This window comes from Eptatretus burgeri, chromosome 2 (genome assembly GCF_056783735.1).
Source record: "Eptatretus burgeri isolate ZD-2024b chromosome 2, Ebu_testis_v1, whole genome shotgun sequence".
Lineage (NCBI taxonomy): Eukaryota > Metazoa > Chordata > Myxini > Myxiniformes > Myxinidae > Eptatretus > Eptatretus burgeri.
Window position 1 is genome coordinate 4,264,638 of NC_140962.1, and position 26,490 is coordinate 4,291,127.

Consider the following 26,490-nt stretch of genomic DNA (forward strand, 5'->3'; position numbering starts at 1 on the left):
CAACATCAAGGACGGTGGGCTTGAAGGTACTCCACAACTCTTCAGAACCTCCCAAAGCACCCAGACTCCTCAAATCTCCACTTGGCTTGTTCACAAACTCCTCAGCTACCCTCTCATCCTTGAGCTTGCCAACATCCAACCTAGGCTGGGATGGTACCATTCTCCTGGATTGAAGTTGCAACTTCAGAGTTGCTACAACAAGCCGGTGGTCAGTATTGAGGAACTGAGCACTCCGGTCAACCCTGCAGTTCTGGATCATCCTCCAGCGACCATCAACGAGGACATGGTCAATCTCCTTTTCCACACTGCCAGCATTGGAATACCAAGTCCAGCGATGAGCTTGTGGGCGCTGAAACCATGAACCAGCCACCCTAAGTCCATGACTTCTTGCAAAGTCAAGGAACTTAGTGCTCTTCTGGTTCATAGTTCCTGACCCATGGGGACCAACACATGTCTCATAACCATCCCTATCAGTTCCAGTCGATGCATTGAAATCCTCCAAGACTAGAAGTGTATCTCATCTGGGGCACTGATCAACCACTCTCTCGAGTGTGGCGTAGAATGCATCCTTCACGGTGAGATCACTCGCCTCAGTCGGAGCATAAACAGAGACCAGGGAAATGACACCTAAGGAGTGACGAATCCTTAGTCTCATAATACGCTCATTGACCAGTGTTATCTGAATTATCATTGGAGTCAGCTTATTGGACACAGCTACAGCAACTCCTTGGGCATGGTAACCATCAGAGCAACCAGACCAATAGTAGGTGTAACCACCCACCATGATCTTGCCGCAATCCGGTCTCTGAACCTCAGAGAGTGCTGTAATACCGGTGTGCAAACGCTTGAGCTCAGATGATAACAGAGACAGGTGATCATCCTCTCTTAGGGATAGGACATTCCAGGCACCCACCCGAAGGGACCGCCTCAGGTTAACCCAAGGAGATCGCCGTCTGGAGGACGACACCTCAGCACCACTCCGACACACTCTCCCGCAATCTGACCCAGGAATGTTACCCCGTGGTTTCCCTCCTATCATCAAAGATTGGGGGTCCCAAAGGCTTTGCCCCAATCCCGTCATCCGGTGAGCTGCCCTGTGAAGGGAAGCTGCACAGGAGGTACTCCCACGGAGTGGGTTTTCAGATTTCTTTGTGTTTTGCAGAATGAAGGATTTTACGGTGGCCGGAGTGCAAATCCTGCCACCAAACTCCTAATAAGAAGTGACCTAACTGCAGGAGGACGTCCGCAGACACAGTTGGGCATTCGATATGGATGGCCATTGGCTCACAAGGAGCTCCTCCGCCCTTTGAGTGTCATAATGGGTGTCATCATGAAATCTTTTTTTTTTGGGTGTCATCATGAAATCTGTCTCGTCTGTGGATGCCAAGGATGCAGTGCAGTATTGTCATCTCAAAGTCTGAAGTTTCTACTCCAGCTATTTCATGAGGACCCAAATTCAACATCTATAATGTAGATTTGGCAGTATTGGAGAGCAGCGAAGGGATGCTTTCACCCTGGTCTGAGTGGATACAGATGTCAGGTTCCACATGGTCTTCTTCAAGATGGCAATATCTCTGCTTGCAGATGAGATTCTTTGCTCTGTTTCAGCTCCATCATTATTTGCATAAGATGTTGTGCTTACTCGGTCACATAATTATTTACAGCATGGATTGATGCGATCCGTTCATGGTGACCATGAACGGATCGCATCATTCTATGTTGTCATGGAAACACCATTGTTTTCATTAAAAAAAAATCCAAAGAAACCAAATACAGTTAAAATTCACATCGATTCATGGTTCATTGCACAACTCTTCATGAAACATTGTGTACTGAACTACTGGAGAGACAATGCAGCCAAATTATTGTGGTACTAGCCGAGAACCCGTCCTTGTGAATGGGTTCATTCCCCGAGAATTATGGACTGGTTAATTCGTCCATAATTGGTATTTTAGTATGACTTGTAATACCCCATTTCCATATATGAGGGGCTGCGAGGAGAAGTGATGTAAGGGACACATCAGCCATTTTGGAGTTAATGCCATATAGCACTATTTTAACCCTATCATCCGAGCCTATCATCACCATATCATTAAAAAAATGTCGCTTACATCACTCCTCCTCGTGGGGCCTCATATATTTACATACAAAGAATTGGGGTCCTCTCCTCACCATGAACCCTTGATTTTCTTGAGATGATTCTCTTCCACTGCATTATATCCTGGACTGCCCAAGTCATTTGATGGTAGTGCAATGCCGTTGACCCAAGGGTGGCATCTCCATAGCAATTTTTGAGTTCTACCTCCTCCTTATGCCCTGGACTATTAACCTTTTTGCCTCATCAACCTTACTCTGCACACCCTAACGACAACTACAAGTGTTCAACTCACTCCGTCCAGTGGTTCAGGACGCATCGAGGTCAATTACCATGACCATGGAGTTTTAATCATCTGAAGGTTGATGTTTACATATTATTATATGATGAGAAACTTAAAGGTCCACAGAATCAGAAAATCTTGTTTAGTTAAATGAATAGATATGGCTTCACTTCCACACTTAATAATCTTTCTTTTCTTGGATAAATCTCGGCTCCGTTATTCTGTGGTGATCGCGATAAGCATAGCATGCCTCAAGAATGTTGGGATTCCTCCAGATTTCTTTCTGTTTACTGTTAAACAGGAGGAGCGACTGTTTAAAAAGGTCATCATACGTGTTGTGGTTTATAATATTTTTTGCATCTAATGGACCTCTTCCTCCTCTTCTCCCAACAAAACGCCACAATAAGCTATTGATATATGTCAACATGGCATTTGTCCAAGGAGGATAAACCCCCTGGGAAGAGGTACAGAATGCCTTCATCACATCGAGTTTCCTTGAAACTTCCTTCCAGTTTCATAGCGACTCTTTAAAAATGTAACTGTATGTCGGGCAGAATCGATTAAAACATTTGTGGTTAAAATAATTTTTACATCCAGAAGGTGTGCCCCATGAATGCCATGATAACTCATTATACACCTCAATATGGAGCTCATGCAAGGCGCAAGCCCCTCCTTGAGGATTAGGGGAAGTTAAGTCGCTACAACCTCTGCTGTGTGACCCTTAGTCCTCCTGTCAAGTTTGGTTGAGATTGGGTAAGGAACCACCGAATGTATTGTGGATAGAAATACCAGTCAGACAGACAGACAGACACCAAATTGCGTGTTTTCGTAAGATTTGGCACCCTTTTACACTCGATTTGTCCCGCCCCTCTCATGACATCATCTTTACCTCGGGTTCTTACAAGTACGGTCTGACAGCATCTTCCGCACAATGATTTTGATTATCGTCGTAATCTGGGGATTCTTCATCAGAAAATTATTCATCAAATTCACTTTCTGACGAGTCTGCGAGTTGTGCGGCCATTATCCATTGCGTGCTGACCATTTTTCCCTCGATTACGTAGATAAAATTATTTTTTTATTTTTGATTCTGTTGACCTTTAAATGACAGAGCAGACTGTGCTTTATTGGTTTCTTTGGAAAATGTATTGCGGCATTCTTGTATGCTTTTCACAGGCCTGGTGATTCACCAATGTGTGTGCCGTCCCTCTGATGTCCCGCCTGCCGACATTAGTTGGTGGACGTTGAGGGTCCCACGATGTCCTTCACGCATGAAGAGCAGACAAGCCATCGCCAACACTCTGGGAAAATTCAAAATTCCTGCCATAACCTTTGTCAAAAATCAGGCCTAGCCAGCCGGTTCGTGAAACACTTGGGGGCAAAGACTTCCCTCTGGCCAACCCCACAACAATGTGGGAATAATTGTGGCCGTTAAATAATGACAATAAGAATCTTTACACTCTCGCTGCCTATAAATTAATGTGAACACATCTTAACATCAGATATTTCAAGAGTTTTCATCATACTCTCACTTCTGCCCTCATAAAATTTATACCAACACTGCCATCTGTCTTTTTGTTCCACGTCATACATGTAAAATGTTTTCCATGTACCTTGGACAATGCAGATTAAATAGACCACATCAAGTTTCATGTATCTGAGAGTAGCAATCTGCTGTTTTTAAATTAACATGATTCAGTGGAAATTAAATGAACGTTATGTATGTAACTGCAAATGACACACAAATTGTGCGTGCGTGTGCGTGTGTGCGTGCAGCTGTGCATATGACTCGGATACAGAGAGTTTTCATTTGGAGCCGATCAACCTCTCTCCTTCACTGGTAGCGAATCGTATTCTCCAACTCGGTAATGCACATCCCACATGTATTAATTTATGATTCGCTCACACAAACATCTATCTTATGTTAACAATATAATAATGATTGCCCTTTGTCATCAAATGTGGCTGATCATTTAGGACGTGTGAACGCGTACAGGTGTGCATGTTTGTTTATCGTATAGGAATCACTACCTGCATAGCAACCGCACTCTGTAGTGCGCTATCCACTGTGCTTGTTGTTCTCAACCTAGAAGCACTGGTGATGATTAAAAATGGGGTCACACAACTTCCTGGCAGGGTTGTTTAATATTAAAAACAGGGTATTGCTGTATATTAAGAAAAAGAGTAGTACAGTATCAAGATCCGATGGTAAACAACTTTGGATATTTCCATTTTGTATTTCCTGTGTGCAAATCCACGTCACTCATGGAGACAAACTTCCTCCAATGGATGTCGCCATTAAAACAGCTGAGCCAGCCACATGTTCCACATACCACCTCAATGCCAACTTGTGAGAAGTGGTGTTCCATCTCCACCATGAAACCAAAACTGTCGCAACACTCATATCCAGGTTCCGCACCAGTCCAGATCAGTAAACAACGATGGGAAACATTGCAGGACAAGGTGGAGTCATCAGCAAAGTTATTTGTGTGATTATCCAAGAATACTGAAAGGTCGAAAATCGGTCAACATAAATCACATGATAGATTTGGCCAAGAGCACTGCCCTGGGGAGCACCAGCTTCCAAAACAAGGTACGTGAAGAAGCTATGGAGAGCAATGCACTTCTTGTACATCTGAAGGAAGGCCGTCAGCTAAATGAGAAGGTGATTTCCCCAAAGGCTAACAATTTGGTGAGTGGCGGTCAGGATGACAAACCGTGCAAAACGATTGAGATAGATTGAGAAAGAACCTCGACGTACCACCGAAGGTTTTGAGCCTACATCAATTCCTGTGGTTTCAGAGGAACAGCAGGGTTGAATGGCCTGAAAAACCATAATGAATATTTGTGTAAAGTGAAGTGAGTTGCCAGTAATATGTGAAATACATATTGTGTTTGTCTCTCTCTCTCCCCCCCCCCCTGTCTCCCCCTGTCTCTGTCTCCCCCTGTCTCTGTCTCCCCCTGTCTCTGTCTCCCCCTGTCTCTGTCTCCCCCTGTCTCTGTCTCCCTCTGTCTCTGTTTCCCCCTGTCTGTCTCCCTTTGTCTCTCTCTCTCTCTCTCTCTCTCTCTCTCTCTCTCTCTCTCTCTCTCTCTCTCTCTCTCTCTCTCTCTCTCTCTCTCTCTCTCTCTCTCTCTCTCTCTCTAAAAATTGTTTTTCTGGAATTCCTATAACGTGGAATAAAATTTTCTATCTTCTTAGCAGATGGTACACAACATGAGGTGAAGACTTGAAAAAGAGCAGGAAGAGCCAGTTCATGAGAGCAGGTCTAGGCTAAGATAGTTTGTCAGAAATGGTTCAATCCATTGAAGAAGTGGTGGAGATTGAAGTCAGGAAGGTACTCTTTGGGATGCAAGTTTGCTCAGATTGAAGTGGGGGAGGGTGCAGATTTACAAGAAAAAAACAAAACGTTTTGGTGCTCAGTTTTGTTGCAAGCAGTGCCCATTGTGGACCTGTCCACAGCGAGTGAATGAAGTGAAATGGACCACAAACTGAAGGCTGACTGAACAAACTGTCACCAGATGTTGATGGATGGAAACAGAAAAGGTTGCTCATCGTTAAAACCTGCTTGGTGGTAAGCTGTGGCTTGTCTGAACATAGTGACATTGATTGTGCACCTTTGTAGAGAAACTGAAGGATATCTTCATTGAGAATGGACTTCGAAGTCCAAAAATTAAAATTCCTTGGAAGCAATAGCTTTAATGTAGGAAACTGTGAACCAGCGTTTGGAAATAGAGCAGGAAATCTGGAAACAGAAGAGGAAGAATTGCCAAATCTCATAAATATTTTCAAGTGTTTGTGTGTTTGTCTCTGTTATTCTTTCACGACTCAACCATAGCACCTCGAGACCCCACATTTTTGGTGTCGGTACTTCAGAATTGGGGCAAGGTTTTAAGCTGCCGGACGTTGGCCTTCACCTTTGAAGCCACCTAAGGCCGCTATAAAATGTATATTGGGATGTGGGGTCAGGTAGTGCTGCTGCCGGCCCACAGGAAAAAGGTCACCACCATGATGCCAATAACTCCATCGCTTTACAATGTCCAACAAATTCCAAAACCACCGCCAGGAAAAGCTTACCAGGCCGGGCAGCACCGGGTGCCCCTTCCAGTTACATATAAGCCGAATCAGGATGGGAACTTAGCGATGCAAGTAAAAATTGTGAGAAGTACATTGAAGAAGTCAGTTTCATGGGAGGCAGCTATAGCTGAATGTGCCAACATACTGTCATTTTGAAGAATCAAGAGAATTTTGCTTCGATCTGTTCAGCCACTTCAGAGAAGAAAATTTTTGAAGGTTTTTTTCAAAAAAAAAAAATGGCTGCCGAATCATGTGACAGATGACATCATTAATTTTTTTTTTCTGTGGGCCATGACCCTCAAAAAATTTCATACTGATCAGATGTGGCATTCCACATATGCAATTATGATGTCATAACGAGGGCACCTATGATGTCAGAGAAAAATCACACTCATTCCTCAATGGGAGTACTTGCAATGTGCCAAATTTCAATTTTTTCCCCGTTTTTCCAATATGGCTGCCTCACCACGTGACCTATTACATCATTACAACATTTTACAGGAGTAGTTGCCCCAATGGTGAAAATTTCGTCTTGATTCGCCAAGCAGTTGCAGAGAAAAACATGAAAGTTATATGCGGACAAACAGATAGACAGACAAACAAACAGACACACAAGAAGATGACGTCGTGCTGTGTACGATACTTGCAAAATCCATAAAACAAATTTGACCTCAACAATAATTGTGGGTTGAATTCATTGACCAACTATGCAAATCCTCTTCAAATTTCAAGTGAATCGGATGAAAATTGACAATTTTAGAAATTCGGCCTATGTTGACCTGTTGGCCGATGTTGACCTTTTGACCTCAAAAACAATAGGCTTCTTCCTTATGACAAACTCTACCATGTGGTGAAGTTTCGTGAAGATCGGTTTAAAATTGTGACCTGGAGGTGACAAACAGCCAGACAAACCGACAAACAGAATAACAAGCAGTCATAGACTGGTGCTTACGAAATCGTCAACTTGACCTCTGACCTTGTCTAATAAAAGCTGTCTCTCGAGAAGGTAGCGACTCAAACCAGAAGTTTCTACGATGATTCTGTACCAAACCATCAAAAATCGAATGTTTTGGATGTTTGACCTCACTGTGACCTTGACCTTTGACCGATTTCGACCAAAATCTAATCAGAACTAGCCATCACCCTCTTGAATCACGTGGTGTAATTTGACATTGGTTGCTTCTTCCGTTCTCGAGTTATCTGTACCAAACCATCAAAAATCGAATATTTGACCTCACTGTGACCTTGACCTTTGACCGATTTTGACCAAAATCTAAATCATCACGAGCCATCACCCTCCTGAATCACGGGGTGTAATTTGACATTGGTAGCTTCTTCCGTTCTCGAGATATCGTTCCTACAAACAAACTAACAAACAAACAAGCAGTCATAGACTGGTTCTTACGAAACCGTCAACTTGACCTCTGACCTTGTCTAATAAAATCTGTCTCTCGAGAAGGTAGCGACTCAAACCAGAAGTATCTACGATGATTCTGTACCAAACCATCAAAAATCGAATGTTTTGGATGTTTGACCTCACTGTGACCTTGACCTTTGACCGATTTCGACCAAAATCTAATCAGAACTAGCCATCACCCTCCTGAATCACGTGGTGTAACTTGACATTGGTAGCTTCTTCCGTTCTCGAGTTATCGTGCCTACAAACAAACAAACAAACAAACAAGCAGTCATAGACTGGTACTTACGAAATCGTCAACTTGACCTCTGACCTTGTCTAATAAAAGCTGTCTCGAGAGAAGGTAGCGACGCAAACCAGAGGTTTCTACGATGATTCTGTACCAAACCATCAAAAATCGAATGTTTTGGATGTTTGACCTCACTGTGACCTTGACCTTTGACCGATTTCGACCAAAATCTAATCAGAACTAGCCATCACCCTCCTGAATCACGTGGTGTAATTTGACATTGGTAGCTTCTTCCGTTCTCGAGTTATCGTGCCTACAAACAAACAAACAAACAAACAAGCAGTCATAGACTGGTACTTACGAAATCGTCAACTTGACCTCTGACCTTGTCTAATAAAAGCTGTCTCGAGAGAAGGTAGCGACGCAAACCAGAAGTTTCTACGATGATTCTGTACCAAACCATCAAAAATCGAATGTTTTGGATGTTTGACCTCACTGTGACCTTGACCTTTGACCGATTTCGACCAAAATCTAATCAGAACTAGCCATCACCCTCCTAAATCACGTGGTGTAATTTGACATTGGAAGCTTCTTCCGTTCTCGAGTTATCTGTACAAAACCATCAAAAATCGAATGTTTGACCTCACTGTGACCTTGACCTTTGACCGATTTTGACCAAAATCTAACCAGCACTAGCCATCACCCTCCTGAATCACGTGGTGTAATTTGACATTGGTAGCTTCTTTCCATTCTCGAGTTATCGTGCCTACAAACAAACAAACAAGCAAACAAACAGAAACGGAAGTCATCAATATACTTAGGAAATCTTTAGATTTCGTAAGTAACAAAATGGACTGGCTAATAGACTTGAAAAATCTTCGATTTGCAAGTAATGAACGGACCCAAATGCAACAGCCTCTCCTCTGGCGATGGTAAATATCAACTTCTAACAACTTACAAAGCCTTCATTTATGGTTTAGTGGAGTGCAGCTCTCTCTCCCCCTTTTGGCTGGCCCTCCAACCTCACAGCTTTCAAGTGTTGATGCTGTGAAGACAAAAGCCTTCAAAATTCCTGGAATATCCTGCGATTATGCTGAATCTTTGGGCCTGTTGCTCCCACATTGCAGTCAGGTCGGTTGCCTCTCTGTCTTGTACCACCTCTTGCACCCTCTGTCTTTTCCCTCAAAGTTTCTACAGAGCACACACACGGTCTGCCGATAACCCACTTCTCGTGGAAATCCCCAAATCCAGGCTCACTGCTCACCTCCACTCATTTGTTCCTGGTTTTTTTTTGTTTGTTATCTCACCAGTGGAACCAACTTCCTCATTCTGTTCAATGTCATTCTTACCCTGCCTGTGAAACACAGGGATGACAGTTTGTAGCTGAGCCGAGATTCGAACCCAGGCTAGACATCATCGAGGCAAGTGGGCATACCTCGAGGTCATCCTGCCAGCCTTAAAGCCATTATTGTGCTAATTTGTTTAACTTTGGACTTAAAATAACTCGTTTTTATTTTTACATCATGTTAAAATACTACAGATTTATAACCTGTCTTCGTTAAATCCGTTTGTACAGCCTGTTGCTTAAATGTGGCTTGCAGCAACTCATTACAGATCGATGTAGCACCAAATTGGCTTTACAAATGTCTTCCACCTAGGAAAAAGAAAACCTCAGCTCCATCTTGTTCAGCATCCACTGGAGTCCCCAGAAGAGCTCATGGTGGAGGATCTGTACCAGCATGCATGCACCCTCGGTGCAAGCTCCGCCAAATTTGGAACTCCGAGTGTGCTTGCCCTCCAGCGAGCCCTACATCTCGGCTGTCGAAAGATGCCACATAACAGCACAGATGAAGTGTGGCCGCAGGTGTACATCTCTGACAAGTGAGTATGAATTGCCTAAGGTCAGACACGTCGCACTTGCATGCTCATCTTGAAGAGTTGTTTCTTTGTTTCGCAATTTACACCGAACAATGTACAGTCTTGAATGACTTAAGGTTTCACGTCAAATCATTCGTCTTGCTGGTAAAGTGACACCGAGAAGAGCAAAACAGTCACCAAGATACATTTGTTGATTTGAGCTTCGATAACTGAATGCTGTTTGCGCAGTTCTTTGTGAAAAAAAGTTAATGACACTCGCCTCTCCAAAATGACCTTTCCTCGTGCTTGTGTTCCTTTCTTCCGATATCACCAATTGCTAAATCTGTCCGAGATGTTGACGGTATTCAAAAAGATACGGGGAAGTAATTTTCCAAAGAAAACATACACCAACAGCCAAATTTCAAAATTTCCATCATGTTGCATTATCCCGTAAGAGGTTCGATGTTTGCTTAAGTTAGCCGTGCGTATCAACCTTCAAAAAGACTTGTTATGTTGGTTGGCACATGTCCAACAGTATGGTTTAGAGGTAACGTGTTTACTTCTCAGCTCTCGTCTGGGTTCGATTCTCGGCCCGAATAAAAACTGTCATAGTAGTGTTTCGCAGGCAGGGAATGCGTCTCAAGGCTTGTAGTCCCTCGGACTGAAGCTGGATATCCCATCTACTGGCATTATAGTCAGTGGATGTTAAAGATACAATGGTGTCTGTTGTGAGGAATCGGTGAATTATAGCCTCCGTCTTGGCCAGATTCCTTCCCAAATCAGCTCAAGTTGAATGTCAGGCTTGCTGAGCCAGTTCATGAAAGATGAGTCGACATTGCTATCGGCCAACGCTTCCAGAAAGGTGGGATTTATTGTGCCCTTTAAGGAAGTAGTCGTGATTGTAGCATTGTTTTTTGGCACGTAGTCAATGATGTTGAATTATGAGAAGAAATCCTGGAAAATATAGCTGAACATGGACAGAAATATATAAATGATGAATTTTGAAGTTGTTGCTTGCATCATGCTTTTATGGTTATTGTCAATTGCTCAAATTCATTTGAACAAATTTCACCTAAATGTCCATGATAGGACTCAAAGTAGATGTTTTGATGAAAAAAAAAATGCTTGAAATTGCATGTGAAACGAACAAATTGTCGCGTGAGGTTCAGTGATCAGGACAAATAGCATATTAACCAAAATGCTTATTACTGCTCTCACTTTTCTTTAATTTGCACAGGAATTATTTATTAAAATATTGGAGAAGCTTATGTGATTACAATATACAGCATTGGCCTTGAAACACCAACATTGCTAGTTAAGAAGTAAGCCTCCAAAACGGAATCTCACCGTTGTTGGAAAGTAAAGTTCTGTACGTTATTCACATCTCTTGCGTCGAGGCTGAAACACAATGAGGCTTGTTGTTCTTACATCACAGACAGGTCAGTAGCATCACCATTATTATTTACCCTCTCTCCACCGCTCTTTCTCTTTCTGCGTTTTCAGCCCCCCCAACCTTCCTCTGACTCCTCCAAGCCAAACACATTCTTGTAATAACCCCCTCTTGAATAAACTCTCCAAATCCAGGCTTATTGCCCACCTCAACTCTTTTGTTCCCCTTTTCTCCTGTTTGTGGAACTGTCTTCCAGAGGTAGTTCAATCATACTCTCCTCTGCAGGGCTACAACTTGGCCACACACTACCATGTAAGCCCCCATCCTGTCCAAGATATTTTTTACACCCATTAACCTCACCGAACTCAACCATCTTGCTCGCATGTGAGTGTGTTTCTCTTTCTCTCTCTCTCTCTCTCTCTCTCTCTCTCTCTCTCTCTCTCTCTCTCTCTCTCTCTCTCTCTCTCTCTCTCTCTCTCTCTCTCTCTCTCTCTCTCTCTCTCTCTCTCTCTCTCTCTCTCTCTCTCTCTCTCTCTCTCTCTCTCTCTCTCTCTCTCTCTCTCTCTCTCTCTCTCTCTCTCTCTCTCTCTCTCTCTCTCTCTCTCTCTCTCTCTCTCTCTCTCTCTCTCTCTCTCTCTCTCTCTCTCTCTCTCTCTCTCTCTCTCTCTCTCTCTCTCTCTCTCTCTCTCTCTCTCTCTCTCTCTCTCTCTCTCTCTCTCTCTCTCTCTCTCTCTCTCTCTCTCCTTCCTTTTTGTTAATTCCATTGCTTTCAGGATGTAATGAATATAATGGGAAATTAGAATCGCAAATATTTGCAAGCGAATGCAATGTCTCCCCTCCTCTTCTCTCCAACCACTTTGACCCCTGTGAAATCCAGTGACCCACTAATTTGGACATCAGCCAGTATGATAAGGTGATGAGTGTGTTGGAGTTCGGGGTCGCAAAGTCAGTTCATAATGATTTCTGCAGGAGCGCCTGTTTGATTCAAAACAAGAGCAAAATCAACATGCTGCCCGGCAACACGATAATGTGATGATGAAATTCCACACCAACTGCATCACAGTTACATGAGTGAAGTAGTTCAAGGGGAATTCTAACACAGTGTAGATGTCTTGATACAATCACAAAGGGTGGGGGAAATCGGGTACAAAAATTGTCACCGTTGCATCTCCTCAGATTAAATGTCAATTGTTGAAACAATTGCAGCTTGGTGCTTTCTGAGATAAGCTGCAATGTACGTACATGATGCTATATGTTTGAAAAACTCCGAGCAGTGCCTCCCCGTCAGTGGCTACGCTGGCCCTTCAGCCAATGGGTTTTTATCAAAAGACAGCATGTTGTACTTCACAAACATAATGCATGTTTATCTGTGAGTCTCAATGAGGATGTAAAATGAAGTGAAACATGAAAAAAGGATCTTTTCTAACACACAGTTGTTTGCTCATCCCGCACGCAGTGCGAGACAGGGTTGTGTAATTGCTTGTGTGTCTGTGTCTGTCTATTCATACTGGGTTTTTTTTGTTTACCATTTGAGATTTTGCCATCAAATTTTCAACAAACCTTAATGATGAGAATACAGAGAAGGCCAATTTGTAATTTGGTCAAAATTTTAAAATTGCAAAATTACAGTAAGTAAAAATAGCACACACGGTGTATCTATAACCCACTTGTGATGGAACTCCCAAAAGTACCTCCCCCTGATTAACTCGTGTGCCGAGCAGCGCGAGACGGCTGGGTTTTGTAATCGCTCCCGTGTTTCTTGATTTATTTTCCACTTGAGCTACAGTGTGTCTGTCCAAGCCATAACCATGAACTTTTGTCATCAAATTTTGAACATACTTTTACTTTGAGAATACGGAGAACAATAACGAGTAAACTTTACATTTTTGGAGGGAGTTGGGGCTCATTGGTTTGTTGTTTTCATCAAGTTTAGCTTGAGTACAAAACGGATTTGTATGGGATTTGCATTATTAGATGCTTTCTAGTTGCTGTTGTTCGAGCTGTCATTGTGGCTGTGGTTGCTGTTGCTGTCGACCTGGATGTGGTTCTTGTTGTTTGTGTGCTCCTTCCGTGTACTCTAATATATTTTTCTCATGCTTCAAGAAGTATTACTAAATATAATTTTGTATGCCCCTTCCATATCCATCATGCTTTATTCTAAAGGGTTTCTGCTGGCGCAGAATAATATAAATGGTACTGTTAGACAGGGTCGTAACTGAAGGCAGACTTTTGAGGAGGCCTCAAAAATTTTTGTTTGGCCATTCAGATACTTTCACATGCTTGAAAAATCGAAGAACACTCGAAATGTATGTTTCTGAATAAATATCACTTATTTGTTGAGATTAGAATAAGATTAGAAGAGATCTTATTCGTAGCACAAAGCAAGACGCAAATGTATTCATCAAGAGTCAATAATAATAAGAAAAAGTTTAAACTTTTTTCTGTTTAAAAGTTAACAACAGGAATGTGTATCGTTCAAAAAAAAAAAATCAAGGCTATAAAATTATATACAATGTCAAATGTGGTCAGCAACTATAATGATTGCAAATTTTTGCAAAATATTAATCATAATGTTTGATTTGTTTGTGGTTTCTGCGTAATGTGCTGACGTCCCTTTCAGAGAACAACACGCTTAAATAGTTCAGCCTCTGCACCAATATGTACTTTCGGTTCGGAATGTTTACATGCTTCATTGTTGAGAAAGACCTCTCAACAGACCCTGATGTAATTGGACGCACTGCTATTGATGTCAATGGATCATGCACATTTGGGAACAGCTCTGCATTGCATACCTCCAAGGACTGCAGCACTCCCCAATTTTTGTCGGTCTTGGTGTGACGGTACTTCTCAAATAAGGATGCTTCACACTGTGGAACGGCGATTTATATTATTTTCCAAAATTACTACCAATGAATGATAATCTGGCAGGCCTGATAAATGTCCAGTGTGTCTGGTGAAAACCGCCGATGCAGCTCAGACTGCAGTCCAACAATATCAAGAAGATGCACTTGAGCTGATAATCGGAAGACTCGAATCCCTTTTTCCTAATGGTCAACATGATGCACCCATCCATGAGACGCTGCGGAGCTAGCTCTCTTACTACATCGATAAGATGAGTCAAAATGTTATGTTCATAAGTGCTCACAAATGTCATTTGCAAATGAAAGAATCTGCATGAAGGTGCAATCACCATGAAAATCTTTTAAAACCTTTACAGGTGAATCAATGTGAGCACCAATGTCACCAATAGATTGTGAAGACTTTTGAAGTACCTTTGTTGCAATTTCAGATGCATTGAGAACCTTTGACAGGGAACTTTGAATGAACATTGACTTGCAGATACAGTATAATTTTTGAATAACACAAATGTGAAGTTCAGATGTAATTTGTTTGAAAGTTCATTGCTAAATTTGTAATATATTTACAAACATTGTTATGACCATGACCAGCACCTCTTAAATAGCCACACCGTGAAAATCGTTGGCTCTGAAATTTTGGGTCGGCCGACCCAGTGTTATGGCCATGCTGTTGGTTGGAACTGATGCATTAAGCCTACAAGTCCTGCTGGAAGGAATTTTTGTCCCCCACCCCTCCAACAAGGTTGGAGACTGGACATTAAAATGAGCTCCCTCCGGTTGACCAACCAACCAACTGACCGACCGACTGACAGACTGATCGTGTGTCCATCTATTTTTGCGATTGCGGTTTCAAAAACTGTTGAACATTTAGCTTTCATATTGCACATATCCTCACGACATTATCTCTTCCTGATTAGATCATTGCTGTGATTGGCTGGATTGTGTTGCCAAGACAACTATCTTAGTAACTTGGTTTGTGTACACGATATTTCAAAAAAACTTTCAAGATTTAGCTTTCAAGTTGCACAGATCTATTTCTCATACCACCCAAAAGGCAGGGGGACCTACAGTATCAGCACCATGTATGATTAAACGGACATGACGTTGTCGAACTTTTTGTTCAGAATGAATCGATTATTAGCTTTCTAAAAGTGCCATTTTAAAAAGTGCCATTTTTATTATCCTATTACAGCAGGAACCATCCTCACTATAATCCACGGACCTGTGTTTGTGTGCCTGTTTGTTTGTTTGTCGTGCTGCTCCTCCTGCAGTTCTGGGCCAATTACATCCAGGCTTGCTACATAGGATCAGCATAACTCCAAATAATGTATAGGGGTGTTTTAACTCTGCCAGTGGTCTTTGGGGGGAGGAGGGAGGGACGCAAATTCTCTATGTAAATGTGTATCGAGTAGTGCCGCCTCCAGGTGGGGGAGGGTATTACAAGTCTCCACCATTGACTGGATAGTATTCCTGCCCCCCATGGCTTCTTTTGTTTTTGTGTATACAGAGCTGTCAGTTGCCTATGCACCGCCCAAATAAAGGTATGCGTCAGAAAAACGTGTTGCATGCTTGGGACAAGATCACCCGTGGGGTGCGTATTCTGCTCGTTCAGAATAAAGTGTAACACACACAGACACACCTCTCCTTTCAGTAATATTTCTTGGTGTTTCATACCAGGTTTTTACATGACATTTTATGCACTTGATGTTTGGCTGAAATTTTCTGTTTTGCAAAATGTCACAAGTACAGGTGCAATGCATAAGTAAATAATCCCGGATTTCCTTGCTGTACAGTTCTAGGACAGGACAGAAAGGTTTTTAGAAGACAAAAGTGTTTCTAGCTTTCAAACTCTCTTTGAAACATTTTGACCCCGAGAGTCATTGAAGGTTTACCCGATGAAAGCCCCGCATTCTCCGTCCCAGTTATTCTCGGTTCTTGGTTCCCAGTAATTGTGCTTCTTTCATTATTTTTGCTTTTTCTTTTTGCCTCGACCAAACTGAACCTTTCCACTGCTTCTTCCTCCGTTTGACACTTTCTAATTAATATTCTCTGGAACTCTTTTCCTTTTCTTTTCCTCATTCAGTATGAGGAGGCAATATCCTGTCCTTCAGCAGCTGTGTCAACATTGTTTTTCATTACTCCTGTTGACATTGCAGGGACAATGACAGCTGAATTGAGATCACTCTCATAATCTGTCCTCCTCTGACTTGAATTTACACAAAAGTTAGAATTGATCAAATATTGTGGAACCGTATTGCACACACGGTATGAGATAGTTTTCACCGATGTTCTAGCTCTGAACCAGGGCTAACCAGGGCCCAGCCAGAACCAAGAGAATGATGATACTTTATCTTCAGGCAATTGAAGTAGTTGTAAGGCTTTAGAATTCACAAAGTTGAATTGTTGTTGAAAAGAAACAGTTGAAACTCTGAAGAAACTAAAATGTTAATCTAATAAAACAACCGGGATTCACACTTACACAAGATACCTCCAACAACCCCCTGGATGGACCATGACAACAAAACCACACACACACACACACACACACACACACACACACACACACACACACACACACACACACACACACACACACACACACACACACACACACACACACACACACACACACACACACACACGAACTAGTCCCAATTGGTGGTGTTTTGGGGGAACATACTACTTTTACACCTCATTCAAAGATCGTTCTTCTAATCATGCAAGGCCTGTATACCCGTTTACATTGAAATACGGACTGTAAATACGGTATCGCGCTTTCGGCAGATTCCGAGTGTTCAGGCAGCTGCCAATCCTGGCACTTTGTGGCGGTTTTCCATCTTTTTCAGTGCTCAGAATCCACTGGGAATCGTTTGAATGTGAGCCCCGACTTGTCTCCACGATGATTAGTGTAACCATGTACACGCAGAAGGAAATTGCACGCAACAAAAATCCACTTGACCTACAAATGGGCAGATAAACAAAGGTCGCATGACATTTGAGGTCACGTGAAGGACCTCTTCATGTGCCGGTCACCATGGCAACCTGATATTCCGCAAGCAACTGCACATCGATTTTGAAAATTCCAGCAGGCAGAATGTTCCCAAATCAGTAACCAACTATGTGGGTGGTCAACGTATGAGCTGTGGCTCGTCGAACATTTTAAAATTCACAGATCTTTATTTTCACATGAATGTTTGTGGCCACATTGGACTGAATTAAACAAACGGTCATCTCCAAACCGCAGGGGTCGACAAAGCGAGTGAAATGTGTTGCTTCACACGAAAAGTTTTTGCTTATATCGTTGATTAGAAATCGTTTTGAAACGGGCTTAAAAACCTAAAATTTACTCTAACACAATTTATATAGATTGTTTATTAATTTCTACACAATTTACAAAGATATTTAAGTTGGATTGAATCATGCTACTATGTTCATATTTTTGGTGGACCTCCTCGTAGCTGTTTGGTTACATGATGTGACAAAGTCAGTTAATTATGGTGGAAAAAGTATGAGATGGATTCAGACATAATTTCAAAATCGAAGGGAAATTGATGTAATTGTCAAGTATATCTCCAGATGTACTATATACCTAACACCAGAGCAATCGATTTGGCTTCTTTTTACGTTGGCTATAATCTCCATGTATGGGTTTCAGAAGGTCGAATGGAGTCCTCCAGGTCAGGTCAGGTATGGGAGCATGTGCCAGAACAGCGCGTCGCTGCGTCCACTTTCCGCCGGTACTCCAGGGGCCTCCGTCTGGCCATCCCCCAGGCAGATGCCAGGCCCATCCCCATCTCCTTGAGATGATGGTCAACCTGCTGCAACCATGAGGCACGTGGTCGGCCCACTGGCCTCCTCCACTCATGAGACTCCCTCGCTGAGAGAATCTGGTAAGCAGGATCAGCGTCAGGAAAACGAGCCACATGTCCATACAGCCGCAACTGACGCTCACGGACTATGCAGGTAACAAATCTCATCCGAGTCTCTCTCAGAAACCGCTCGTTGGATACAAAATCCGACCAGCGATAGCCAAGGATTCTCCGAAGAGACCTGGTACCAAAGGAATTAAGTCTCCGTCTCAGATCCTTGGTCAGAGTCCAAGTCTCGCACCCATAGAGCAAGACTGTAAGTACCAAGGACCTGAAGACTCGGACTTTCGTCCTCCTGCACAGGTACCGGCAGCGCCACACCCCATGATGCAGTGAATCCATGACTCCCCAGGCCCGACCCAGACGTCTATTGACCTCTGACTCGCAGCCAGCAGAGACATGAATATCACTGCCAAGGTAAGTGAATCTCTCCACGACCTCAACATCCTCACCACAAACAGACACAGACAGGACAGCAGCATCCAAGATGTCACCGAAAGCCTGGATCTTAGTTTTGACCCAAGAAACCCGTAATCCCAGCGGCTCCGACTCCTCATTCAGCACCTCGAGGGCCCCCAAAAGGATGTCTAAAGTCTCCGCAAAGATGACTGCATCGTCTGCAAAATCAAGGTCCGAGATCTTGACATTCCCAAACGATGCACCGCAACTTGATCTCTCCGACATCCTCCCTAAAATCCAGTCCATACAAGTGCTGAAAAGTGTGGGGGCAAGTACACATCCCTGACGAACTCCAGTAACAACTGGAAATAAGTCAGAGATGGTACCACCACACTTCACAGCACTCTCAGTACCAGAGTAGAGTTCAGACATCAGATCGATCAGTTTTGGTGGCACCCCACGAAGACCAAGAATCCTCCAGAGGACATCCCGATTCACTGAATCGAACGCTTTACAGAGATCAACATAGGCTGCAAGCAGCCCCTGCTGAAACACTCGTCTGCGTTCGGTGAGGACACGAAGTGCAAGGATACGGTCAATCGTTGACCTCTTTGGTGTAAAGCCTGACTGCTCTGGACGCTGGTGCTCAAGCAGATGGTGGCGAACCCTATCAAGAATTATCCGAGCAAAGACCTTGCCCGGCACTGAGAGCAGCGTCACCCCTCGGTAGTTGTTGCAGTCTTGGCGATCACCCTTCCCTTTCCAGAGAGGGACAACAAGGCCCCTCTTCCAGTCAGTTGGGATGATGCCTGTGTTCCAGGCAGAGCACAAAACTGCATGCAACGACACGAGTGCAGCATTTCCACCAGCCTTGAGAAGTTCGGCATGGATGCCACAGATCCCTGGAGCTTTGCCCCGTTTCAACTGGTTCACCGCAGCCCGTGTTTCCACAAGCGAAGGTGGACCACAGTTGATTTTAGGGTCAGCAACAGGGATTGTAACATCCTTGACGTCCAACTCGACAGCTGGGGGATCAGCCTGGTACAACAGCTCAAAGTAACCGGCCCAGCGGGCCTTCACTTCAGACTCCTCTGTCAAGAGCCTACCACTCTCTGCTCGAACTGCAGTGCTCCGAGGGATGGGCTTGGATGAACGTAATGCGCGAATTCCCCTGTAAGCGGGACGAGAATCACCTGTCCACAGGTGATGCTCTACCCCCTCACAGATTCCTCGCACATAGGCCTCCTTGTCCACCCTCAGTGCACGTACAGTTTTACGCCTCAGCTCCCTGAACAGCTCAGCTCTGCCATTCAGCCTGGCCCTGCGACTCTGGTCAATGGTATCCAGTGTCCCTTGAGAGACAAAATTCTTCTTTGCCCTGCGGTGAGTTCCAAGATATCCACCGGCAACATCAAGGACGGTGGTCTTGAAGGCGCTCCACAACTCTTCAGGACCCCCCAAAGCACCCAGACCCCCCAAGTGTCCACTCAGCCTGTTCGCAAACTCCTCAGCTACTCTCTCATCCCTGAGCTTGGCAACATCCAGCCTAGGCTGGGATGGTACCATTCTCCAGGATTTAAGGTGCAGCTTTAGAGTTGCTACAACAAGCCTGTGGTCAGTATTGAGGAACTGAGCACTCCGGTAGACCCTGCAGTTCTGGATCAGCCTCCAACGACCGTCAATGAGGACATGGTCAATCTCCTTTGCCACACCGCCAGCGTTGGAATACCAAGTCCAGCGATGAGCTTCTGGGCGCTGAAACCATGAACCAGCCACCCTAAGTCCATGACTTCTTGCAAAGTCAAGGAACTTAGTGCTATTCTGGTTCATAGTTCCTGACCCATGGGGACCAACTCTCACCTCATAACCATCCCTATCAGTTCCAGTCGATGCATTGAAATCCCCCAAGACTAGAAGTGTATCTCGTCTGGGGCACTGATCAATCACAGACTCGAGCGTGGCGTAGAATGTGTCCTTCACGGTGAGATCACTCGCCTCAGTCGGAGCATAAACAGAGACCAGGGAAATGACACCTAAGGAGTGACGAATCCTTAATCTCATAATACGCTCGTTGACCGGTGTTTCCTCGATTATCATTGGGGTCAGCTTATTGGACACAGCTACAGCAACTCCTTGGGTATGGTAACCATCAGAGCGACCAGACCAATAGTAGGTGTAACCACCCACCATTATCTCGCCGCAATCCGGTCTCCGAACCTCAGAGAGAGCTGCAATCCCGATGTCCAAACGCTTGAGCTCAGATGATAACAGAGACAGGTGATCATCCTCTCTTAGGGATAGGACATTCCAGGCACCCACCCGAAGGGACCGCCTCAGGTTAACCCAAGGAGACCGCCGTCTGGTGGACGACACCTCAGCACCACTCCGACACACTCTCCCGCAATCTGACCCAGGGATGTTACCCCGTGGTTTCCCTCCGATCAAAGATTGGGGGTCCCGAAGGCTTTGCCCCAATCCCGTCATCCGGTGAGCTGCCCTGCGAAGGGAAGCTGCACAGGAGGTACTCCCACGGAATGGGTTTTCAGATTTTTTTGTGTTTTTACGTTTTGCGGAATGAAGGGTTTTACGGTGGCCGGAGTGCAAATCCTGCCACCAACCTCCTAATAAGAAGTAACCCAACTGCAGGAGGACGTCTGCAGACACAGTTGGGCACTAGATATGGATGGCCGTTGGCTCACAAGGAGCTCCTCCGCCCTTTGACAGGTTTTGTTTTTAATCCTGCTGGGTGTCCATATCCAAACACCCCCCTCACCACAAAACCTGGTGGGGGAGACGGTTTAGTCGCCGACAACCCGACCATGGAACAGGTTAGTACAGGTTTACATGGTACCTGTAGCAGGTCACAGATCGAACCTGACCTGGGAGTCCTCCCAGGACTCGAATTCCCCCTCACTTTCGGTAAAGGATCACGTTCCATGGACCAAGTGGTGAACGAATGCGCGAGAGTTAAAGTTTGTCACAGTAAATTGAACAGCAGCACCAAATTCTGACATGTATAATTAAGTGTGGTTGCCACTGATCTTGTGAAATGTATGTTGAGGTTTTTTTTTGTTATAGTTGTTGCCTATGTTAACCACTACTGTCACCAAAATGTTCCAACCGTAGAAGTGTGGTGATGAACCGAGGACGCATGAAAAGATTTGGCATCACCCATGTCGTTAATACAGCACATGAAACGGGTATCTTCCTTGATGAAGCCTATTTTGAAACTTCAGGCTTTCGGTATTTGGGTATACCTGCCGATGACTTTGTGAACTACGACCTGAAACCTCACTTCCATCCTGTGGCTGAGTTCATTGATGAGGCTTTGCTTACAAATAAAGGTATGTTTCTGCTTGGTAATCATTATCTTTCCAACATCCTTTCTGCATTCCCTTCTTTGTTTATCAAGATTAATTGTGTTTTTTTTTTTAATGCCTTATATGGTGGAGTATTAGTGCAGTTCCAAAGATGCATCACAATGATCACACCCTTTCATCAAAAGACAGCACATTTTTATCTGTCAGCCTCATCTCACATTTCCTATGACGTACTGAGTCTCAACATAAAAATCTCTCTGACTTCTTGCTTTCATTGTTGCAACAGAAAACAATGACGCAGAATTTTTTGTTTAAAGTTCCAATTTATTGACTTGTAATGCATCATCGACTGCATGACGTATTATAAATATTTAACATGAGAAAGGACATGCAGACAACGCCAATTTTGCTGACATAGCCTGCACCACATCACAACACATCACCAGATACAGATGCATTTTAAACTCTATAGAGAAGACAAGAAACCAAAATCAAAACTCAAAGCCTTCACGGCATTAATGGTGTTTTAAAATAAACCAGCCAGCACATTACTCAAAAGGGTGATTGGATCACCCCCCCTACAGTGTCTGTCTGTCTGTCTGTCTGTCTGTCTGTCTGTCTGTCTGTCTGTCTGTCCGTCTCTCTATTCTCTCTCTCTCTCTCTCTCTCTCTCTCTCTCTCTCTCTCTCTCTCTCTCTCTCTCTCTCTCTCTCTCTCTCTCTCTCTCTCTCTCTCTCTCTCTCTCTCTCTCTCTCTCAAACACACACACAATTACATTTTTATGGTGAGTAAACTTACATGTGCAATTCTGACAACTCAACAAAAAGGCCTCAACCTCCCCCTTCCCAGTCTGTCCGTTCTTTCCTCTCACCCTCCTCCCGCTCATAAAAGCAAACGGGCATTCCCACGTCGAAACAGCGGAATATTTAACACTTTCTGCTCCCCTATCATGTGATCACCGACATCACAGTAACCCGTCACAATTTTCAGAGAAAAGAGTCGGAAGTAATAGCAAGCCTGTGTAACCTCCGCAGAAAAAGCACTGCTTGAGAGAGGATAAATTGTAAAGTTCTAAAAGGTGCTAAAAGATCAATTCTAAAGGTTTCTAAAGGGTATATTATAAATGGTTCTGAAGGGCAAAATGTAGAAATTGTGGGGGGAGTTAGGCGAACTGTCCAACCAATGGGTGGAACTCGCACGCACGCATGGACGGCTCCTTTTATATCTTGATAAACGAATGGATTATGTATTTAAACACATAACATTCCATTCCACCCAATGATTGGACACTTCACCTGACTCCACCCACAATTTCAACTTGAATAAAATCAGACGGCCACCATGCTGGTGTTATGGGAAGCCAAAGACATCTTCAGAGCTGTCATATTCACAATCGCCATGTCCTACCTATAAGTTTTCCCTTCAGTGTAAAAGAACCAAAGCAACTGTTAATAAAAGGATCATAAAATATCGAAAGGTTGGAACCAATAGGCATCACACGCCATGTGAAGATCACAGTATGTATAGGCCCCAGCAATCGAGGTAGCAGTCTGTTGTCCATGTACCATCCAATAAATAAGTGGCATTCCCTCAAGCAAGGCTTTTACCACGGAGATTACGCAGGTCCTTGCTATTATTTCTGACTATTTTCTCTTTAACGATTTGAGCAGTGACCATAAAGCCAATGTCACGATCAAGGTCTTTGGCCAAGGACTTCCAGGAATCTCACGAAATTGTGAAATGAAACATTCTTCATTCTTTACTTTTAACGATGTGTACGATGTATATGTATAAAGAAGAAGATAATTGGTTTTGGGCTGTTTATTGGTGCAATTAGGCTGCTCATGGTCACCTGAGAGTTGCAATTCCAAAGGGATTCCGCATGGATCGTGGGATTGTGAGTTGGATAGACGGCCTGTTTGGAACTGTTTCAATCGTGGTTTCTGTGAAATCAGTGATCGCATCATAGTGGGGGGTTTTGGAGCTTTAAATATTCCACTGTTTTGATGTAATGAGGAAATCTGTAATGATTGATGTCGGAATGCCTGAATGCTTTTATGAGTGGGAGGAGGGTGAAGAGGGGAAGACAAAGTTAGGGTTGGGGGGGGGGGAGAGCAAAGATGGGAGAGAGTTGGGACTGGGAGGTTGAGGCATTGGAGTGAGGAGGAGATTAACACCTTTGTGTTTGGAGAGGGAGGGTGAGGACTTGGGGAATGGGACGGGGAGTTGAAGACTTGGGTTTGTGAGGGGGGGGTGAGAGTTGAGGACTTGAAGTCCCATTTTACACTGTGAGGATGTTCCACTGGTCCGTGCTAGTAGGTTTTATTCATTAAGGGTTACAATTAAGCTGAGGTTTGAAAATACATCAAAGTTAAAGACAAGGTGCTGTATAATTACAGTTAAAACATTTTTCAAATGCATTAGATACAACGGTGACTTTACAAATACTTCATGTCAATGTTTGCGAGAAATAGTATTGCAGAAAATAAGTGCGTATGCGTGTTTTACTATAGTCGGGCAGTCGGAACATGTATCAATTGCTTACAAGTGAATAAGGTTCTTACTTTAGCTAAACAATCAGTTTGAGGTTTGCATTTTGGATAAAGTAAAGTACAGGGTGGTGTAGAATTAGTGTAGAATTTGTTTCCTTTCCAATACCCTTTAGATATTAATATAATGCTTTCGGAATTACCATTACTGTTCAATAAATGATAAGATTTGTGAACAGATTTAGGGTGTGTGTGTGTGTGTGTGTATGTGTGTGTGTGTGTGTGTGTGTGTGTGTGTGTGTGTGTGTGTGTGTGTGTGTGTGTGTGTGTGTGTGTGTGTGTGTGTGTGTGTCCGTCCCCACACGCTCGTGCGTACGTGTCAGTCATCCAAGTTAACTTTCATTCATGCATCATGCTCTTGAATTATTATTATTTATAACTTATTTCAAGTGTTAATATAATAAATTTGGAACAACCATAAATGTTCAGAAACTAATTATAATTGCTGTCAACAACAGTTTTTTTTTTTTAATTGACATGTGTAATGATCGATAATTCTTGGCTTCTCCCATTGATTTCACTTTCTACTTTAGTGGAAAATCGACTCAACTGTCTCTTGTATATTTATATTTCATGAAACGAATGCTTCAAAAGAAAATGGAAGGTGAAACTGGACTAAACGTCCTCAAACGGACTTGTGTTCCTTGACAACATAATACTGTGGAGAACTCGGATGACTTGGATGGAGGATGAGGCCATTCCAGGTTGACCATTGGAGATAATTCATCCAAATTTTGTGTGTAAATGTGGGACCCAGGATTATAAAACCAATCATATTTTTACCCTGAAGAATATAATTACAGTGGGGAGAACAAGTATTTGATACACTGCCGATTTTGCAGGTTTTCCCACTTACAAAGCACGTAGAGGTCTGTAATTTTTATCATAGGTACACTTCAACTGTGAAAGACGGAATCTAAAACAAAAATCCTGAAAATCACATTGTATGATTTTTAAATAATTAATTTGCATTTCATTGCATGAAATAAGTATTTGATACATCAGAAAAACAGAACTTAATATTTGGTACAGAAACCTTTGTTTGCAATTACAGAGATCAGACGTTTCCTGTAGTTCTTAACCAGGTTTGCACAGACTGCAGCAGGGATTTTGGCTCACTCCTCCATACAGATCTTCTCCAGATCCTTCAGGTTTTGGGGCTGTCACTGGGCAACACAGACTTTCAGCTCCCTCCAAAGATTTTCTATTGGGTTCAGGTCTGGAGACTGGCTAGGCCACTCCAGGACCTTGAGATGCTTCTTACGGAGCCACTCCTTAGTTGCCCTGGCTGTGTGTTTCGGGTCGTTGTCATGCTGGAAGACCCAGCCACACCCCATCTTCAATGCTCTTGTTGAGGGAAGGAGGTTGCTGGCCAAGATCTTGCGATATATGGCCCCATCCATCCTCCCCTCAAAACGGTGCAGTCGTCCTGTCCCCTTTGCAGAAAAGCATCCCCAAAGAATGATGTTTCCACCTCCATGCTTCACGGTTGGGATGTTGTTCTTGGGGTTGTACTCATCCTTCTTCTTCCTCCAAACATGGCGAGTGGAGTTTAAACCAAAAAGCTCTATTTTGGTTTCATCAGACGACATGACCTTCTCCCATTCCTCCTCTGGATCATCCAGATGGTGATTGGCAAACTTCAGACGGGCCTGGACATGCGCTGGCTTGAGCAGAGGGACCTTGCGTGCGCTGCAGGATTTTAATCCATGACGGCGTAGTGTGTTACTTACGGTTTTCTTTGATACTGTGGTCCCAGCTCTCTTCAAGTCATTGACCAGGTCCTGCCATGTAGTTCTGGGCTGATCCCTCACCTTTCTCATGATCATTGAGGCTCCACGAGGTGAGATCTTGCATGGAGCCCCAGACCGAGGGAGATTGACTGTTATCTTGAACTTCTTCCATTTTCTAATAATTGCGCCAACAGTTGTTGCCTTCTCACCAAGCTGCTTGCCTATTGTCCTGTAGCCCATCCCAGCCTTGTGCAAGTCTACAATTTTGTCCCTGATGTCCTTAGAAAGCTCTCTGGTCTTGCCCATTGTGGAGAGGTTGGAGTCTGATTGATTGAGTGTGGACAGCTGTCTTTTATGCAGATAACGAGTTCAAACAGGTGCATTGAATACAGGTAATGAGTGGAGAATGGGAGGAC

At 43.7% G+C, this 26,490-nt stretch overlaps 1 protein-coding gene and 2 long non-coding RNA genes across 4 annotated transcripts in view; 2 read left to right on the plus strand and 1 right to left on the minus strand.

Moving 5' to 3' along the window:
• Nucleotides 1-26,490, minus strand: part of LOC147031288 (uncharacterized) — a 153,406-nt gene that overhangs the window by 78,819 nt on the left and 48,097 nt on the right. The window lies entirely within an intron of this gene.
• The window catches only part of LOC147031289 (uncharacterized), an 83,500-nt gene that overhangs the window by 46,195 nt on the left and 10,815 nt on the right, over nt 1-26,490 (plus strand). Inside the window, exons 3-5 of one of the 2 annotated variants that reach the window (XM_085861209.1) lie at nt 4,155-4,243; nt 9,758-9,980; nt 21,599-21,816. In XM_085861209.1, coding sequence (XP_085717335.1) covers nt 4,155-4,243; nt 9,758-9,980; nt 21,599-21,816 — 530 coding nt within the window. The remainder of the gene's footprint in view (nt 1-4,154; nt 4,244-9,757; nt 9,981-21,598; nt 21,817-26,490) is intronic. The other variant, XM_085861214.1, reaches the window with a different exon arrangement.
• On the plus strand, nt 5,535-9,524 carry LOC147031290 (uncharacterized). The gene is made up of 2 exons (XR_015052735.1): nt 5,535-9,230; nt 9,467-9,524. It is a non-coding gene; the product is annotated as an uncharacterized LOC147031290 (long non-coding RNA).